The following is an 18,658-nucleotide window of genomic DNA, read 5'->3' on the forward strand; positions in this document are numbered from 1 at the left end:
TTTGTCTACACGGGTAGACACACAAGCGTGTATCTTGACCGTGTGTAACACATAGCTTGGCACATGGGCATGTGGTTTGGCCATGTGTCCCCTGTATTTAAAAATTTGAGAAATAGATTGATCAGAATTGGGCACACGGGTAGAGACACGGGCGTGTGTCTCAGCCATGTGTGCTACACGGCCCAGAACATGGGCGTGTGTTTTGGCCGTGTGAAACCTGCACATAAATTGTAAAAAAATTAAATTTACGATATGGCCTAGCACACAGGCATGTGGCAAGCTGTGTGACACAAGTCAAAAAGTTATACGGGGTCGGACACGGCCTACAGCATGGGCATGTCCTATGGTCACACGGGCGTGTCCCTTGACCACACAGGCTTGTGTACCTACACCTAGGAAAAATTTTAAAATTTCATGAAAATTTTTTTGAGTTCCCAATTTAGCCCCGATTCGATTCTAATGTTTATATTAGGCTTCGAGGGTCCATTCAAGGGACAATATGACTAGTTTTATAAATGAGTAATAATTAATATGAATTATCTGAAATTGTTTTGTAAAGTCCGGTAATACTTTGTAACCCTATTCCGGTGATGGATATGGGTTAGGGGTGTTACAGTGAATGTGTATATGTTATGTATATGTTAAATGTTAGTGACAGTGTTTCGCTAAAGATGCAAATATGCAGTGAGTGTGCACGGATAATCAATATTTGTTTGATTTAAGATATTTTGGCCTTGTGATCTTGAAACCGTTGGATATAGTTAGCATGCAATAGGATTGTGAGTACTTACCTATATGTATAGTGATTTTTGGCATTGAGGCCCTAGGACATATTGGAGGGATAAGGGACTGTGAGCTAAGCTCCATTCAACGGGACATGTGAGGGGAAATAAAAAGAGTACTAGCTTTATGCTTCACTTTTGGGACATGTTTGACTCTATGAGTCTATGTTTGGTGTCTTGGAGATCCGTGTATTCTATGTGTGATGATAGAGCTCGCTTTTATGTTTCATAACTTAAGTGTCGAATTATCTTAAATTATGAATATTTGTGTATTGTGATAAGTGTTTATATGACATGTGACCATTATGAAATTTGTCTATAAAGATGTTTTTGAGTATGGTGATAAACGTTTGAATGTTATGTAATTATATGAGTATTGTGATATATGCTTGAATGTTATGTGATTATATGTGTAATTTGATATATGCTTAAAATTGAATGTGATTACTATCTAAATGAACTAGTAAATAATGCATGAGTGAGTATAATATAACACTAGAGTTGGAACTGTTGTGGTTGTGCTTTATGGTTGTTTTGTTAATAATTTATGAATTGTTTGCATGGTAGTTGTTCTAGGCACTCACTGAGCTTGTTAAGCTCACCCACTCCTTTTAAACCCTTGTAGAGTGGTTAAGTGTTGATGTGAGCAGTGTGGTTCTGAGAGATGATCCAAGCAAGTTCATTTCTGTGATTTCGTAGGTGTTATTTTTATTTGTTTATGTTTAGGGAATAAGGCAACGTGATAGACTTTTACTAATATTGGCTATGACATTTTGGATGCTTCCAGAGACTATTTATTCTTAAGTTTATGATATTCCTTTCGTATTACGTTGATTATAGCTCGGATTTACTTTTAATTGTTGAGACTAGTATTACGGTCGTTGATTCTAATTTAATAGTCTCTATTGGAATTCTCTACCTATTAGATAAGTCACTCAAAATTTACAAAGGTGTAGAACCTTAATCTACCACCATGCTTTTGTTGCCTAATCTGGCCTGAATGAAACCCTTAACAAGCACTCCTATCAAAATTTCCAACTTACTAGCTAATGCACTCAGAACATGCGAATACATCCGCACTCACATTAACATGTCTAGGAGGCATATCTAATAATCTAGCATACAAACGAACGAACAAATAAATGGTGTGAGTGGCAAGGAGATGACCCAAGTCTCATTCCTACAAGCAAACCTCAAGGCTAACGGCAATGTGTTATCAATCCTACTCCGCATACAATTCAATCAATGGCATTTTCCACAATCTCATGCAACTCTAATAGTGATATTTCAAACAATTCAAGTATCCAAAAAAATTTAAACACATGGGTTTCGAAACCCCAAACACACAACAACCACCTAGGTTCGAGAGTTAATAAACCTAAAACTTTGATACCACCAAATGTAACACTCTATACCTAGCTCTTTCGCCAAGCCAGAATATCGGGATGCCATACCACCATCTCATGTCATACACAACAAATAAAAGGCTCATTCTAGAAGAAATGTCTTTCATATTAACATTCGTATAGGTTTCAAGTCAATCATACTCTTTAATTATCTGTTAAACTATGTTTCTTTATTAACATTCTAGAAATGTCCTTCACAGAAAAGGTTGCTTCTTGTTTGTTTTATTGCAGTTTTATGTTTTTTTATTATAGTTTAACAGTTTGTTGATGATGATCTTCTTTGAAGCCATCGTAATTTTGAACTTTGACTTTTAGAGAGGAGATGAAAAGAAGAAATTGTTCCATCATGCTAGAAATTTGTCCACACAAATTTTGAATCGAATATTGATTTGAAAATTTTGGTGTAAAATTTTATTTATCCAATTTATTAATAAATTGCAATTACTTTTCCTAAAAAGACCTTGAGAAAAAAATCTCATCCCACCATACATGCTAATAATGAAGCATTATTTCAACGCAGAAAATGATGGAAGGCCACAAATCAAGTTGAATTTAGGGACAAGTTTAAGTCCAAGTCGCAATCATCTTGTCTGTATCTAAACAGAAAGAACACAATACTTCTTGTCTTGGTCTCCACTTTTTAAATCTCAACTATTAAATCGTAGAAACGCATCCGTACACATTTTCACATGCCTCTATTTTGCCTCTCTTCCCTTTCCTCTACTGGCCTTTGCTATTTAGTCCTATTCTTCTTCTTCTTCTTCTTCTTTGCAGGGCTGTTAAAGTCACCATTCAATAATTAAAACATCCTCCTCCTTAAAAAAAAATAAAAAATAAATGAAAACTTCAATTATTTAATAAAAAAAGTTGAAAGAAAAACAGATGGGACGTATCAGTTGAAACCCAAATCTATTTACCTTCACATATAGTGCGATGATCATACTTATGTGGTCCCTTTTATTACAGTTCATGATGTATATAATCTTATTCTTCATGCATAATTATAATATGGATTACTTTTATATTGATAGATAAAGTTTAACGTATTATTGTATAATTTGCATGAAATCTATTTATAAAAGATACAAATTGCATTAAAAAACCGTCCAACCAATTGGGTCTCAGCTGTTGAATAAATATTTGTTTAATTTACCGATTTGACTTAACCTAGTTTATTTTAAGTGTCCAGTGTCAACCTCCCAATTTGTTTAGTGGAATGCTTCATGGTTCAAGTTATATATATGTATATATATTTATGGTGGGGTCTAACCAAATCTTGGTTGCTGATGGTGTAGAGTATCAAAATTTTCTTCCTCATTTATGAGTTGATTGTCTTAGTCAGTGTTTTGGTTTGGCTTTTATAACATGTCATCAAGTTTCTAAGTTTGTTCTCAACATTTGTGGTTGTAATTATTTTTCTTGTTATTTTAAGGGTGACTTGATGACCTGGGTTCTTAGTATGTTTATAGGTAAGGAGCCAGCAGTTTTTCATCAATAATTGTATATTATCTTTTAGGTTTAGCTTGTTTGGTTCAATTCTGCTGGGTTTTCATACGAGTTAAAAATTTTCCTCTTTTAATGTCAATGGATTCCTTGACATTTGATTGCTTGAATACAAAGCATGTTGCATTATAATTTGGTTTAAGACACTATAGTTTTCTTGTATTGAAAGCGACATTTTGATTTTTACGGGCCTGTTCTGGGGGATTACAACTTACAACTTATAATATTATGATTTGCTTAGTTTGGCATTTTAGATCAGGCAATTGGGGTGTGGGAGGAGAATCACTCAGAATACCTTTTTTTCTTTTTCTTTTTTAAAAGTTATTTTTGCAATTTGAGGTTATGGATGTCTGTTAAAAATGGCCATAGTTTTGCTGTCCTTTTCTGAATGGTCCTAGCATGAATTTTCCTTGTGCTTGGCATCAAATAAGCCAAATTAAGGCCTCTGTAATGGGTTTTGAGATTTCTATATATTAATCTCCTAGAACAGTGACAATCATACTCCTGCTCTTGTCTCTCCGTATTCAAGGTCAAGGACCTGTTTTTCCTTTTTTTTTGGAAACTTACTATATAAGTTTTTTGTACGCTGTCTATTCCTCGAATTCTGACTATGAAAACTAGGAGGGGAAAGCGTTCTGAGGTATTGTTTTGATGCTTGTTAAGTTTTTTTTTTTTTTTTTGCTTGTACCCAAAATTGCAATTTAGATGAAAGCGATGGTTTAATGATTAACTTGGTCAATTGTGTTTGATTGCAGGCCTTTTGGCCATCCATTGTGATGAAGAAATGGTTGAATATAAAGCCCAAGGTGTATGATTTTAGTGAAGATGAAGTCGACACTGAAACTGAGAGTGAAGATGATGGTATTACCATCTTATGTTTACCAACCTATCCTTCCTCGTTCTTTCTGTTGTTTGATGATGTTTATTTTTTCTGCAATATCCATCCAGCTTATTCTCTTAAAGATTCAAGATTGCATGGTAGTGAGGATCACAACCATAGGACATTGGAGAACCATTCTGAGTGCAGAAACCAAATTCCAGGCACTATTTGATTTCTTCGTCTGTGCTTTGCCTGATTTACTAGGATTGTTCATAAATATCTGCTCTACTTAGTCATGAATTGCAGTTATTATCTAAACTATTTGTCAGCTCTAAAGGTTTTTGTGTATGGTGTTGATGTTTCATCATTCAGATGCACCTTCCAAGGGTTATCGATTAGGACACAGGAGGGGAAAGTCGGAAACTCTGCGTGCACAGTACATAAACACCAAGGATGTGAGGTTTGACTGCAAGATGCTTAAACTTAAAGTGTAAGCTTTAAGGTGTTACTGTTTTAATTCTTATTGAAACATGTATTGGTTGCCTATAGGGTGACAATAAGCACTTGGAATGTTGCTGGAAGACTTCCATGTGACGATCTTGAGATTGATGATTGGCTTTGTACGAAAGAGCCAGCTGATGTTTACATTATTGGGTGGGTATTTTCTTTCCCTGTTGGATTCTTTTCTCTAGATTTCTTCTCAAATCTTAGTAGTCGGTACTCGATTATAGGTATTGATGTTAGATGTTCCACTTTTTCCTTGAATAATCTAATACAAGATCTGGTTTGGACAGCTTCCAAGAAGTAGTCCCTTTGAATGCTGGAAATGTATTTGGAGCTGAGGATAGCAGGCCAATTCCAAAATGGGAGGCAATCATTAGAAGAACACTGAACAAATATTGGGAACCTGAAACCAAGCACAAATGCTATAGTGCTCCCCCTTCTCCCGTTTTAAGAACTTCTTCAGTTGCAGATGCATTAGCAGATAAAATTGATGCTCTGCCATCAGAAGTGATGATTAATGAGCATTTGGAGACTGCTATTGGCTATGACTTTGAAGGGCAAGATTTGAAAAAAGATGCTACTATTGGACAAAATTTACAGCTGAACAGAATATATGGTATCGATTTTGACTCTAGGTTAGACTGGCCTGAATATCCATTAGATGCAACCCCACAAGTTATCTCTTCAAATTTGAAACTTCGGAGAGTACTGAGCAGCTCAGCAAGAATTGGCTTTAATATGACAGAGAACTCTATGTTCTACAGTTCTCATGATGTGGTGTTAAAAGAAAGCATATTGAAAAGATCCCACCATAGCTTTGGAAACCTCAGGTCAACGTGTGTGCATGAACAACAGGAGCTAGAAACTGTTGATTCTTCCTCTGATATATCTGATGAGAAGTCTGAAGAAGAGGATGACGCTTTCCTAAAAGAACCAATGGAGGAACAAGACAACAATAAGGCAAGGTCAACCCCAAAGTACATTCGAATAGTTAGTAAGCAGATGGTTGGTATATACATATCTATATGGGTGACAAAGAGGCTGAGGAGACATATAAACAATTTAAAAGTCTCTCCTGTTGGAGTTGGTCTTATGGGCTACATGGGAAACAAGGTAATGATCGTTCTTCTGTTCTAGGTGTCGTTTAGTCTTTTCGAGGCTGTATTTGGCACCTCAATTGTGATGCTCATAACTTCTGTAAATACATGTAAAGTGGATGTTTTGGGTAGCATCACTGTCTGGAAGGATGCTTCATTTCATTTCAATTTGACATGAAGCTTCTTTTGGTTTGTTTTTAGATTGATGAAATCAATGCCCTCCATATTTTGATGTGTTGCAGTTCATAGTTGGCTGCAGGGTGGATGACAATATACCATTAACACTAATCAATCGCTGAAAATGCCTGTTAAATTATTATTGAATGACTAAACGGCTTTTTCTTTTGCAGGGATCTGTTTCTGTTAGCATGACACTTTTTCAGTCCAGGCTATGCTTTGTGTGTTCTCATTTGACATCAGGTCAGAAGGATGGAGCTGAACACAGGCGTAACTCAGATGTCTATGAAATTATACGACGTACCTGTTTCTCATCTGTCCTTGATTCAGATCAACCACAAACAATTCCAGCTCATGAGTAAGCAAAATTTCAGCATCTAGTTTTGTTTATGCAGCTAGCAAGAATAATTAGTTTCCCTTACTGATCTTTTCTGGTTGTTACCTATATTCTAGTTTTAACAGCATGAACTGTGCCAGCTTAAGAATATGCCATACCTCTTGTTTCTTAGTTTAACTGTTACGAAAGATTAACTTAAAGTGAAATAAGGTTAATAAGAGATAGATTAGTAAAATAATGAAGTTAGACTTGAAATGATGCTGTAATTTTGAGCAAACTTGAAGAACTGGAGGTTTTAGAAAAGGTTTTATCAGTAACTTCTTCGCTTAACTACTGAGTACCTTTGATGGTTGTGAAAGTTTCTTCTGATTGCATCATCAATTCATTCAGCCTGAAACATAAAGTTTTAACTGGTTGCTTCTGTAAATAGTCAGATATTTTGGTTTGGGGATCTGAATTATCGTCTCAACATGTCGGATGCGGACATAAGAAAGCTTGTAGCTCAAAAGCGCTGGCATGAACTAATCAACTATGATCAGGTGAGTATCACAGGGATAAAGTTTTAATACACTTTTGTTGTTGCAATAAGACATCACGTTGTTTTGAATCAAATGTAAATCTAGTCAAGTTTTCAGTATGATTGTTGAGACACTAAATATTTTATATGATTTACAAATAAAATTTGTGGGTATCATCACTACTTTAGTTTGAGGTTACCTTTCTTGCTGGATGGTATTTCTGCATTGTTTTTTCGTTCAATATATACTACTTTGATGAGAACAAAAGTCGAAGGATTCAATTCTGTGCCACAGCTTCACAAGGAACTGCGTAGTGGTCATGTATTCGAGGGATGGAAAGAGGGGATAATAGACTTTCCTCCTACCTACAAATACGAAATGGACTCTGATAGATACATTGGTGAGATCCCGAAAGAAGGCGAGAAGAAGAGATCACCAGCATGGTAAGCACAATTTTCTGTAAAGTAGCCGGATGACAAATCTGATATAAAACAGCTGGAAAGGGTTTCTGGAAATCAGACATAATCTGGGATAATGTCAATGATCATTCATTAAGTTCCACACAATTCAATTGCTTATGCCATCATTTCCCTTTGGTAGGTGTGATCGAATACTCTGGTCAGGGAAAGGCATAAAACAACTTTCTTATAAACAATCAGATATAAGACTTTCGGATCATCGACCAGTCAGTTCAATGTTCTTACTTGATGTTGAAGTCCTGGACCATCGGAAGTTGCAAAGGGCTCTCAATGTTAGCACTGCTGCTGTTCATCCAGTGGTTTCCTTCGATGACAATGGAGAACCAGAATTTTAACCATAACCAGGTAATCGATCTTAGAATTAAGGAGTTGCCAAGCAAACCTGTAGTAACCGTGTTGTAACCTTCACTTTTCATTTATATACAATATTCAAATGTAAGAAACAATAATGGGAAAGATCAATCTCGAGTTTGAACCCATTGTTTGGTGATACCTGCTGTAGACCTTTTTTTTCTGCTCGTAAGGTTGCCAACCAGAATCTTAATTAAAAAGCATCTGGCTCTTCACCATTTTCCCTCCTGGTTTCCAGATACAGGTGAAGTCCTGAGATCATGAAAATGAACTTGGCATTCTCCTTGGCTAATATTTCAATTGCTCTTCGCTAGATAGTCCATGATGTACAAATTTCTCTTTCAGTGGCTAGATTTTACAAAAACAATTTTCTGTTGCTTCTTTACGTTTTTAATGTCTAATTACAGGCATTGTTTCTGAAGCAGGATATCCAACAACTCAATGAGATGAAAGAAAAGGTTACTCCTTCATGAAACTGGTTCCAAGCTGCCATGCAAGGATATCAATAATACATAGCATATCATTTAACAAATGATAGCAGAATTAAGTAATTTGTACAGGGGGGAGTCAGACTATTTGGTTGCATTTAAACAGCTTTAAAACTTGGGTTTGACTGTATACATGCTAACATTCTTTGCTTCTTTTTCCCTTAGCTAGAGTGTCCCAAAAAGCTTAAGCTTTTTTGTTTTTGTTTTTTCATCCATGTTGTAATATCAATCTGTATATAGTTATAATGTAGCTGTGTTTTGAAGGGTGAGTTCTCTAATTGCACAAAATAAGTTGTAGCATGTCTAGTTACTTTGTTTCTTTGAATGCTTTTTAATTGGCATTTTCAGTTCGGAATAATGGAAAGGGTTCAAACAGAAATGTCTTGGCCTGTGCTTTTTTAATCATAAGGAGGTAATGTAAAGTATTGGAAACATATGAAGCAGAGTAGCAATACTTGGAGTTTAAACCACGTTATAGTGTAGTTTGGAGACCCGCGGTTGGATGTGGTCCAGTCTCTCAAGTGCCTAACAACCTTGGTTTCTTTACAATCATTTCATGTAAAGCTCCTAAAAATGTAAATATATACTGGTTATAGTGAGTAACCAATCAACAATCCAACTTAATGCTCCTATTTGTAGTAAGCCTGAAGAACAACCCTTTCTCAAGTTAAAACCGACTTACATGGATTCCTATTTCCTGGTCTAGTTTCAGTTTTCCGCAGAGTAGGTTACAAAAAATTAGGTGCGACTGATAAAGAAACTCTAGAAACCAAAAAAGGTATTGGGTAAGCCTTGTCCTTTTCCCTATGGCTTTCAATGTGGCCGGATAATTCCTATCAAATTGAGAGAGGACGGACAAGGTTGCAAACGACGCTTAGAAATTAGCTAACAATGCGACAAACTGGCTGTAGAATTTAGACCCCCTTTGGATTTCATTTTACCTACGGGAGAGATGGAAGTTTTAGAGAATATTCCATTTCAATCACACAGCAACTTGAAATTTTAACTGGAGAAAGCTAACTTGTGAAAAATGGCTATTTACATTTTAGCCCACTAGTTAATTCTTTCTTCTTCTTTTTTTGGTATTCTTGCTTTTAATAAGCATTAGTTTATGTATTACTTAAGAAATAATTATATAATAAATTATGTTTATTACATAATAAATATATAACATTTATTTTTATGTAATAATTAGACACGAACTTTTATTATAAATTTAATATTAATTAATAAAATAAAAATCATTATTAAAATAATTATTTAATATATAACTTCAATAAAATGTAATTGTTTATAAATATCAAATAAACTAAATTTTTATGTACATATTTTAGCCAAACTCATCGCCTATCCAAAGCATCCTCAGCGCATGAAAATAAATCAGACTTTTGTTAGATTTGAGAACTAGACAGCTTCATAGAAAAATGGAGACGGGGGTGATCAACAGAGAGGGATTTGGTGGTTCTTTACCTGTTGAAAATGTCCAAGCTCTTGCATCCAAGAACTTGAAAGACATCCCATCCAGGTATATCAGGCCAGAGGTCGAGTTCGATGTAGTTTCCATCGATGAATCCTATCAGATTCCTGTGATTGATATGAGCAAATTAGGCCATGATGATGAACAGCAGAAACTCCATTTGGCGTGCAAGGACTGGGGCTTCTTCCAGGTACCTAATCTAAACAAAATTCTTATTTATTGTTTAACTTTTACATCTATCAACTATGTTCTTCTTATTTACTGATGGTGAAACAGTTAATCAGTCATGGGGTAGGGGATAAAGTAATTGATAAAATGAAGATAGACGTACAAGAGTTCTTCGAATTACCATTGAATGAGAAGTTGGCTTGTGCCCAGCTACCGTATAACATCGAAGGCTACGGCCAAGCCTTTGTAGTGTCTGAAGACCAGAAGCTTGATTGGGGTGACATGCTTTTCCTTCTTCCCCGGCCTGTGCCCTTGAGAAACATGAGATTTTGGCCAACTATTCCCCCTTCATTCAGGTAATAAATTCTGTGCATATTCCGAATCTAAACCAGCAAGCAACTTTTCTAATCAAGTATAAATCTTATTTGAAATTCAGAGCAACAATGGATAAGTACTCAATGGCATTACAAAAGGTTACAATTCATCTCATGAGGCTGATTGCAAAGAACCTGGGGACAGACCCGGAGACGTTTGCAAGCTTCTTTGAAGATGGAACACAGGGAATAAGGATGAACTACTATCCACCTTGTGCACAAGCAAGCAAGGTTATTGGTCTAGCACCACACTCTGATTCCACTGCCTTGACGCTGTTGATTCAGGTGAATGAAGTTGAAGGACTACAAATCAAGAAAAATGGCAAATGGATACCTATTAAACCCATATCTGGTGCATTCATCATCAATATAGGAGACGTGATGGAGGTAATATGATTAATATCCAATATATTTGTTTCTCATGGATTGCTTGTATAATATGCCTAAGCAATGGGATAATGTGAAAGCAGATAATGAGCAATGGAGAATATGAAAGCATTGAGCATAGAGCAGTGGTTAACCCAAACAAAGAACGACTGTCAATTGCAGCATTTCACAGTCCAAATATAAGTACCATGATTGGTCCACTGCCAGATGTTGTTAAGGCAAAGGAAGCAGGGTTCAGGACTATGCCACATGAGGAGTTCGTGAGACTGACAATAAGCAGCAAACTTGATGGGCAAGGTCTGTTGGATCAAATGAAGCTCTAATTGGTAATCTTGGTTATCAATCTCTATAACAACAAACAGCGTTCTCATCAATGGAAAGATGCTTGTATGCTATGTCTGCAAGTTGGGTTTATCCAAAGTGCAAAAACATCATCGGTCACCTTTAATAATAAAAGGTTGAAAGAGGATTATGAATTATGATGCCAAAACAGGGCTAACTCCGTTGGTTCAGCATACGAATTTGTTAAATTACTACACACCGATCGAGGTAGAGATGTGCTGAAATCGTAACCAATTGCAACAATCTCAATCACCCCCCACTTGCCCGCTGCTTTTGCTTACAGAATAATAAGTTTCGACCCATGCCTTTCTTGATAGCTGCTATTATGGTTCTGCATTACCTGATGATGACCTTACTCAATGAATTTTTTATGCCAGTATTTTGTCCAACCCTTTTTCGAAGTTCCACACATTTATTATTTCAGGTTTAAGAACCACAACTCCATTTCGAGGACGACAATGTTTTAAAAGGGATTCATCGTCCCATCAAAGGGTTTAATCACTACTTTGTATAATGGCTTGCTTTGATAGCTTTTAACAATTACTAATGTTGTGAATCCTCAGCTCCCTTTCATGTTCGATGATGAAGGAGATTCAAGTGTATAAACTTCCTAGACCGTCTGACTTGAGCTTTGGATTTATCAGCTTTTAAAGTTTGTTTTGTTTTAACAGGAGAGTACCTAGCTTCAAAATTATCGCTCCTGTTCACTTGTACTGAACTTGGCTCTCTTGCTATCGGCCAATTCTAGTGCTAAATGGAACTTGGACAATCTCATGTGACTAACAAACTCACTGCCACAATTAATGTGTAGCTTGTCAAAAATTGCCATCACAACCTTTGTAAAAAAAAAAAAAAAAAGCAATTCAAAGAGCTAAGCATAAGATCTAACGAAATGATGTTAGCTAAATACAGTGAAAAGGTGGGCATCAGGTCTCCAAGGTGATTTACCATCAAAGATATACTAATTCAGACGCAAATTACCCATTAAAATATGAGATTCATCACATGCCCACAACTCGATTCACTATAACAAGTTCAAAACCTTAATACGTTGTTTTAGAAAATAAAAGGAGAACTATAAAGCGATCAGAACCTGTCGGAACTTCAATTTAACATCAAACTATTTTATCAGTGGATTGACAGACCATTGAATTTCTATCATCACATCGCTTTTGTTTTCTTAAAAAATGAAAATCCGAGAAAAACAGATTTAAATATCGAAAGAGGGTAAGCTCAGAACTTCTTAGAGGGATTGTATTACCGTCACTGGAGACTCCTCTGGCACACTATAATATTCATCATCGCTATTATATCTACGACTCAACCAAAATTTAGAGACACCAGGGCATCGAGGAGCAAGAGCTAATTTGGTATAATAGCGAAAAGAGAGTATTTATAGAAGCAGAAAGAAACCCTAGTAGCCGCTTTCAAATGTGCGGCGATGTTTAGGGTTTATAGATAAAGGTTAAAATATGCCTATACTCTCTGTACTTTCGGAAAATTAATAATTTAGTCCTGTACTTGTATTTCTAGGCATTTAGTCCCTGTACTCTTTCAGATTTTAAAATTTAGGATCAATTGTTGACATTGTTAATTCTTTTTATTAAATTTGTCACTGTGATATTTTGAAATAAAAAAAACAACTCACTTAATAGCCATGTAATTAAAAAAAATTTAATTAACATAAATTTAACAAAAAAATAACGGAATTAACAGTTGGATTTGCTTTTAAAAATTGAAAAGTAGAGTATTAAATTCTTGAAAATACAAATACAAAGGCTAAAGTCTTAATTTTCAAAAAGAATGAGGAAATATATTTAATTGTCTCGTTTAATAAAACTACGATGATTAATTGATTTAATATTTAATTCAAACTTTAATTATTTAATTACTATCAATGAAATAATAATTTGAATTAATTGATTTACGCTTTAAGTCATCTTTTGTATTTAGCGAGAAAAGCATTCACAATGGATAGTAATATATGCGATTTATTTCTCTTAATCATCGTTTTCATTCCTTCAATTATATTGATTCTACATGCAATTTATTTTGGGTTATGTCGAGTTAACTGAGAGATTGATTGGACATATTCAAATCATTTGTAATTAAATTTCGATCTTTTATCTATTAATTATAACATTATTCAATTATTGAGTCATTTCACTAAAATATCATAATTGAATTCTCACTTATTATATATCATTATGAAAACAATTTAATAAGTGTTTGTTTAATGACCTTTTCGTAAGTGTTTTACTCTTGTAGGATGATGTTAATCTCTTTGGGTTAAATCCACTCATCTAATATGATTCTATTTTATTTCAAAGTAACTATTACATATTCTTTTGTGAAAAAGTCAATTACTAACATATAGTAATTAAATAATTCATCTTAGACAAAGGACTTGTGTACCTATTACTTTTCCTACTATTATGTAATGCCAATGAGAGACTATCATTTACCCTTTATCGACTACGAATTCCACTATTGTGAATGAAACTGTGCTATATATAAGTCATACATCCAACATACCAGTTTTCGACTTTTTGTCTTTTGAACTTAAGCTTTCAATGCATCAAAATATATGAATCACACAAACATAATCAGTCACTTACTTAGGATTGAGGTAGATCACATTATGAATGTCAATCCATAAGCGGATTCAAAATTAATTTCACTTGAATCATATCCGATATATTGTCAATCCAAACAATCACATCTATATATTTATCTTCAGGAAGTCAATCGTTCTAACACTCAAGACAATGTGTCTCTCATATTGAACTTGATAGACGACATAATAATCTTTTAATAGATTTGCTAAATCTCGATTAATGCTTAATGATAACAATTAAGATTGATATTTATAGAAATAAATATATAATTACTACATTATTATTTCAAAAGTAGTAATATTAACGCAAAAAATTGTAAATTAAAATGAAATAATGTTTAAATAGTGTAAGTTGTCTACAAGAAAAAGGAATTTAGCCTAAAAAAAAAAAAACTAGGAAAAAACTAGAATCTCGAGATGCAGAGAGAAAGGAAGAATGAGATATGAGAGGCATGTGTTAGTAGATTGTCCCTCCCCAATTGGACTAAAGCTTATTCCCTTTCAGCCAACGCAAAACATGCATAAATTTGAAGAAGAAAGTAGTTTGGGGATTTGTCACAGAAATATGCTACTGACGGAACAATCATCATGAACGCGCCAAATGGTTTCACCCAACAGGTTTGCCACTGAAAGAACCGTCAACTGCGGGAAGTAATTCTTCTCTGCCACTGGTAGTGTATTTGTTATGATTACTTCTTGAAACACACCACCTGATAACCTCTCTATTGCAGGAGGGCTGACAACACATACAACAACCACAACCACAGCAAATCAGTACAGCATGGTTGAATGCTATATATCTGTGCTTATTCCTACTAGTTCATCCAAAGCACTTTTTAAGTTTTTAAAACCTGAAAACTGCATGAGTACAGCATGCATAAACTTCCCTTGCCCCCTCTTGGTGTAAAAGTGCTGCCCCCTTCGCAATCGTTCCTAGAAAACATTGATGAATTAAATTAACTTAATTTGAAACAAATTAGAAGGTTCGTTTGTGATTAAGAACAGGTTTTTGGAGGCCATCATCATATTGTTTTCACTCACCAGCGGTGTCAATCATGTCATCCACCATAACTGCAACTTTTCCTTTGACATCACCGATTAGATTCATTACCTGAGCAAATAAAAGTCAGGCAGAGTTTTGAGTCATTAATAATGTATATTAACCATAGAACTAAACACAAACTGAGGAATTAAAAGACTCATTAGCCTCAGAAATCAGCCTGCTATCAAGTCTGAACCCTCTTTATATCAATTAACTTCAGCAATTACTGAAACACTAACTGTAGACCAAAATGTCAGCTCCATATGGGAAAAAGGTGCAACATTTTTAATAAATACTTGTGCCTACTATAGCTGACAAATGTACTGTTACGTCCCTGAATAAGAACATACCATCTTAATCTCTAACAACTGTATATCAAAAACCTTGGAACAACGTTAAGTATAATAATATAATCGGTACGGAAGAAAAATAATGACAACATAATTGTGGGGAAAGGCATTACCTCTGCAACATTGTGTGCGTGGCGCCTTTTATCTACAATGGCTAAAGGTGCATCTGACAATTTTTTTGCAAACGAACGAGCTCTTGCAACTCCACCAACATCAGGTGAGACCACTACCAAGTCACCAGAACAAATTTTCTTGCTAGCAAGATAATCAAGAACCACAGGCTACGGTACACAATGCAAAAAAATATAGCAGAATCAGCAATCATTTAGTCATTGACAGACAACAATTATAAGTTTGAAGTTTGCTGACCAAATACCTGACAGTACACATGGTCCACTGGAATATCAAAATAACCCATGGACTGCCCAGAATGAAGGTCACAAGCAAGAACACGGTCTGCACCAGCTTCTGTTATAAGATTTGCAACTAGTTTGGCTGCAATGGATTCACGTCCTTGAGTCTGAAAATAAGATTACAGACACGAAGAAGAAAGTTAGCTTCAGAAATTCATACCTTAAAGAAATAAAAACAGCAAGAAGCAAGGGCATTGTCCCAATAAGCATAATTCTAACATATGATAGCACAAATTTGTTACTGATTCTGAATGGGGCAAGACTAGGCTGCTTCAAATGGTTGGCTTTCAACCTATTCAATTTGCAGCTTACATCTCTATACATATATTCATCTTTTTATGATTTCATCCCTGATAATTTATTACAAAATATATTGAACTTGCCTTTCTATCAGCTCTGGCATAACCAAAATATGGAATCACTGCAGTGATATTTTTGGCTGATGCTCTCCGACAAGCATCTATCATTATGAGAAGCTCCATGAGGTTCTCATTTGCAGGAGGGCATGTTGGCTGCACTAAATATACATCACAGCCTCTAACACTCTCTTGCAGCTGAACATATATTTCCCCATCAGCAAATCTCTTTATGTTGATCTTTCCCAGCTCCAGGCCCATGTACCAAGCAATTTCCTGCAACAAAAAGAAAAGTGAGCAAACGCATCAAGGAATAAGAAAGTATAATTGCTCAAGTTCAGAGAAGGGTAATGCCAATGCTCAAAACCAAGAATAACCCATGAAGCTTGACACGATAGGACATGTTCTAAAAAGAATTCAAAAAAGAACTACAAAAACTAATCACTATCAAAATGAAATACAGATCGACTAAGAACCCAAGAGGATAGAGAGCCCCACATACAAGAAAAGGGCACAAATAGGGTTGAACCAAGTAACATTGCAAAGGCATAATGATAGTAGGGTTGGGATATCCCCGCTCTCAGAACAGATCCGTCTTCATAAGACAAATTGTGGCACAATATTCAAGCAGACATAACATACACATCATATTGTCTGGTTCAAACTACAAGGGATGAGAAGAGATGATGGACGAAACTTTACCAAATGATCTTTTGTAAATGAACTTTATCAAATAGTCAAAACGTATAACGTTTCTTCAGAACTGAGACAGTTCCAGAATTTCCTTTCACTCACAATCCATCACCAAACAGCTGCACAGGCAATAGCCATTAAGGTCTACAAACCTATTAATCTTATATTTCTATATGCACACTGAAAGTAAAACCTAAAAAAAGAATTCTATGGAAAGCAATACGGTAAACAAAATAACGCAATGACCTTACCTGAGAAAGTGCAGGATTGGCGGTGCCAGAAAACAATTTGAGCTTGGCACCATTTCTGTTAACAGCTTTATCCATTCGATTTGATTCCACGAACTTGGGCAGTATCCTTCCATTGAGGACTGGGATCGTTGGTATCCCATTTTCATAATTCACAGGTTGAGGCAGTTCACATTTCTAGTTTTAAAAAAAGAGAGCAAGCACCCATATCAATACAGCTTTAAAGATCACTCAAAACAAAAGCATGTTAATAGGACATTTTTTTCTTTTCCAGGAAGCACAGTTTTACGAATTTGAACGAATAATCTTTTGCCGGAAAATAGTTGTAGAGGAATCAAAAGGAAGCCAATTTTTTGAAAGAAAAGTTTGAAGAAAAAAAAAATTGCAGTGTCGATTTCATTACATATCCACATGAGCGGCATATTTTATAAAATTAATACTGATAAATATAAACTCTTCAATTTCAATAGAACTCAGACAACCATTAAAAAAAAAAATAAGTCTTCACTGCAGAAACTTGAAGACACTAGCGAATATAGCATACCAAACTGTTGGGAGCGCAGATAGGAGAACGAGAGATATTGAAAGCGAAGCTTTTACGGCTAAGAGAGGAAGGAGTGAAGAGAGAAGATAAAGAAGAAGACAAAAACGACGACGATTTAGACGGCGAAGAAATGGTGAAGGAAGCCATTTGTAATGCTGGAAATGGGGTTGGGGGTTTCGGCGTTTAGGAAATTAAGCAGCGGCGAAGGAGAGCGGTTTAAAAGGGAGAAGGTATTGCGGTGGCATTGGCCGTCTACACGTTGTGGCTCTGCTCTTCTTATTTCTGTTCCTCCACCAAATTTGGATTCCCACGCAACGCCTCGTCACTGTAATTACCTTTCCCTGAAGTCTAACGGCGTCGTTTACCTTCACTCTTCACATGCGTTTCGGTACTCATGCGTTAAGACTTAGACCGGATCAGGTCCGGCTTAAATATGAAATTCAAAATTTTATGTAAACAATAAATACGCTGGGGAATTAGGAGGCCCTTTATATTATTTTTCTTTAATAAAAAATTTTAGAAGTAGTAAATCCCAAACATAGCTATTAAAATATTTTACCATTATACATTAAATAATATTTGATATACTTCACAAATAACATTAAACATTAAAATAAATATTTATAAAAAGAAACAAAAAGTCGTTTCTAAAATAAATATATATAAAATATTTGTTTATTCCTTATGTTATATAAAATATTCATTGGTATTAAAATATTTTACTATTATACCATAATATTCATAGATATAGTAATATTTTATTATATGCTTAGGTTTCTAAGTCTTGTTATGTATGAGAGTTTTAGTTTAGTTAGCCTAGATTATATCGCTTTTAGTTAACCTAGATTGTATCAGTTTTTAGTCTGTTTATACTGTAATAATTTGATTCTACTTAATGGTTGCTCAAAGTTGCATTCATAATTACATTGTACTTAGAAAAAAGTATAATGATTTTTCTATGCCTTCCAACTTCATAAAAAAAATATTTTTTAACCATTCATTTAATTTTTTGCATCCTTTTTAAATCTTAAACTTATAATTTTTTGTCAAATCATCCCAAAATAAATGAAAAAGTTAATGTTTATTGAGGTGACATACATGTGAATTGCGACATGGATGACATGCCAATAATTAATTAATTTTTAAAATTTTAAAATATATATTTATTAAAATTTAAAAATAATT

General features: G+C 34.9%; 3 protein-coding genes, 1 long non-coding RNA gene and 3 other non-coding genes across 15 annotated transcripts; 2 read left to right on the top strand and 5 right to left on the bottom strand.

Moving 5' to 3' along the window:
* Positions 1-3,159: 3,159 nt before the first annotated feature.
* Positions 3,160-8,841, top strand: LOC108469916 (type I inositol polyphosphate 5-phosphatase 2-like). 5 transcript variants are annotated; one of them, XM_017771028.2, is made up of 11 exons: positions 3,160-4,331; positions 4,447-4,552; positions 4,640-4,732; positions 4,884-4,971; positions 5,061-5,165; positions 5,306-6,128; positions 6,463-6,647; positions 7,057-7,165; positions 7,439-7,587; positions 7,745-7,968; positions 8,400-8,841. In XM_017771028.2, the coding sequence occupies exons 1-10, from the start codon at positions 4,302-4,304 to the stop codon at positions 7,956-7,958; spliced, it is 1,902 nt and encodes a 633-aa protein (XP_017626517.1). In that variant the 5' UTR covers positions 3,160-4,301; the 3' UTR covers positions 7,959-7,968; positions 8,400-8,841. The 5 variants fall into 5 exon arrangements, with proteins under 5 accessions (XP_017626517.1, XP_017626519.1, XP_017626518.1 ...); XM_017771030.2 differs by having other exon boundaries at positions 3,167-4,331; positions 8,382-8,841; XM_017771029.2 differs by having other exon boundaries at positions 3,168-4,331; positions 8,397-8,841.
* Positions 8,842-9,706: 865 nt separating this feature from the next.
* On the bottom strand, positions 9,707-12,648 carry LOC108469919 (uncharacterized). 5 transcript variants are annotated; one of them, XR_008287127.1, is made up of 4 exons: positions 12,472-12,648; positions 11,056-12,001; positions 10,289-10,784; positions 9,707-10,046 (listed from the first exon to the last, which is right to left on the bottom strand). It is a non-coding gene; the product is annotated as an uncharacterized LOC108469919 (long non-coding RNA). The 5 variants fall into 5 exon arrangements; XR_001869218.2 differs by lacking the exon at positions 11,056-12,001; XR_008287128.1 differs by lacking the exon at positions 11,056-12,001 and having other exon boundaries at positions 9,707-10,133.
* On the top strand, positions 9,887-12,380 carry LOC108469918 (S-norcoclaurine synthase 1-like). The gene is made up of 4 exons (XM_017771032.2): positions 9,887-10,129; positions 10,216-10,463; positions 10,544-10,868; positions 10,952-12,380. The coding sequence occupies exons 1-4, from the start codon at positions 9,887-9,889 to the stop codon at positions 11,189-11,191; spliced, it is 1,056 nt and encodes a 351-aa protein (XP_017626521.1). The 3' UTR covers positions 11,192-12,380.
* On the bottom strand, positions 12,129-12,224 carry LOC128279877 (small nucleolar RNA Z101). Its single transcript, XR_008270069.1, has one exon. It is a non-coding gene; the product is annotated as a small nucleolar RNA Z101 (small nucleolar RNA).
* Positions 12,293-12,380, bottom strand: LOC128279884 (small nucleolar RNA snoR14). The gene has a single exon (XR_008270076.1). It is a non-coding gene; the product is annotated as a small nucleolar RNA snoR14 (small nucleolar RNA).
* On the bottom strand, positions 12,440-12,517 carry LOC128279879 (small nucleolar RNA U61). The gene has a single exon (XR_008270071.1). It is a non-coding gene; the product is annotated as a small nucleolar RNA U61 (small nucleolar RNA).
* A 1,480-nt stretch (positions 12,649-14,128) lies between the features above and the next one.
* On the bottom strand, positions 14,129-17,929 carry LOC108467994 (ribose-phosphate pyrophosphokinase 1-like). The gene is made up of 8 exons (XM_017768834.2): positions 17,474-17,929; positions 16,933-17,106; positions 16,016-16,264; positions 15,596-15,739; positions 15,333-15,500; positions 14,869-14,938; positions 14,679-14,760; positions 14,129-14,563 (listed from the first exon to the last, which is right to left on the bottom strand). Exons 1-8 carry the CDS (start codon positions 17,618-17,620, stop codon positions 14,383-14,385), a joined length of 1,215 nt encoding a protein of 404 aa, XP_017624323.1. The 5' UTR covers positions 17,621-17,929; the 3' UTR covers positions 14,129-14,382.
* Positions 17,930-18,658: the final 729 nt, after the last annotated feature.

The sequence above is a fragment of the Gossypium arboreum genome, chromosome 8, assembly GCF_025698485.1.
Source record: "Gossypium arboreum isolate Shixiya-1 chromosome 8, ASM2569848v2, whole genome shotgun sequence".
Lineage (NCBI taxonomy): Eukaryota > Viridiplantae > Streptophyta > Magnoliopsida > Malvales > Malvaceae > Gossypium > Gossypium arboreum.

Bases quoted from the DNA above. Each gene is read 5' to 3' on its own strand.
- LOC108469916 (XM_017771028.2), top strand. From the start codon at position 4,302: ATGAAAACTAGGAGGGGAAAGCGTTCTGAG. The intron at 4,332-4,446 runs GTATTGTTTTGA...GTTTGATTGCAG, and splicing joins GGAGGGGAAAGCGTTCTGAG to GCCTTTTGGCCATCCATTGT. The intron at 4,733-4,883 runs GCACTATTTGAT...TTCATCATTCAG, and splicing joins GTGCAGAAACCAAATTCCAG to ATGCACCTTCCAAGGGTTAT.
- LOC108469918 (XM_017771032.2), top strand. From the start codon at position 9,887: ATGGAGACGGGGGTGATCAACAGAGAGGGATTTGGTGGTTCTTTACCT. The intron at 10,130-10,215 runs GTACCTAATCTA...ATGGTGAAACAG, and splicing joins AGGACTGGGGCTTCTTCCAG to TTAATCAGTCATGGGGTAGG. The intron at 10,869-10,951 runs GTAATATGATTA...ATGTGAAAGCAG, and splicing joins ATATAGGAGACGTGATGGAG to ATAATGAGCAATGGAGAATA.
- LOC108467994 (XM_017768834.2), bottom strand. From the start codon at position 17,620: ATGGCTTCCTTCACCATTTCTTCGCCGTCTAAATCGTCGTCGTTTTTG. The intron at 15,740-16,015 runs GCAAGTTCAATA...TCTTATTTTCAG, and splicing joins ATGCCAGAGCTGATAGAAAG to ACTCAAGGACGTGAATCCAT. The intron at 14,761-14,868 runs GTGAGTGAAAAC...AATGTTTTCTAG, and splicing joins TGACATGATTGACACCGCTG to GAACGATTGCGAAGGGGGCA.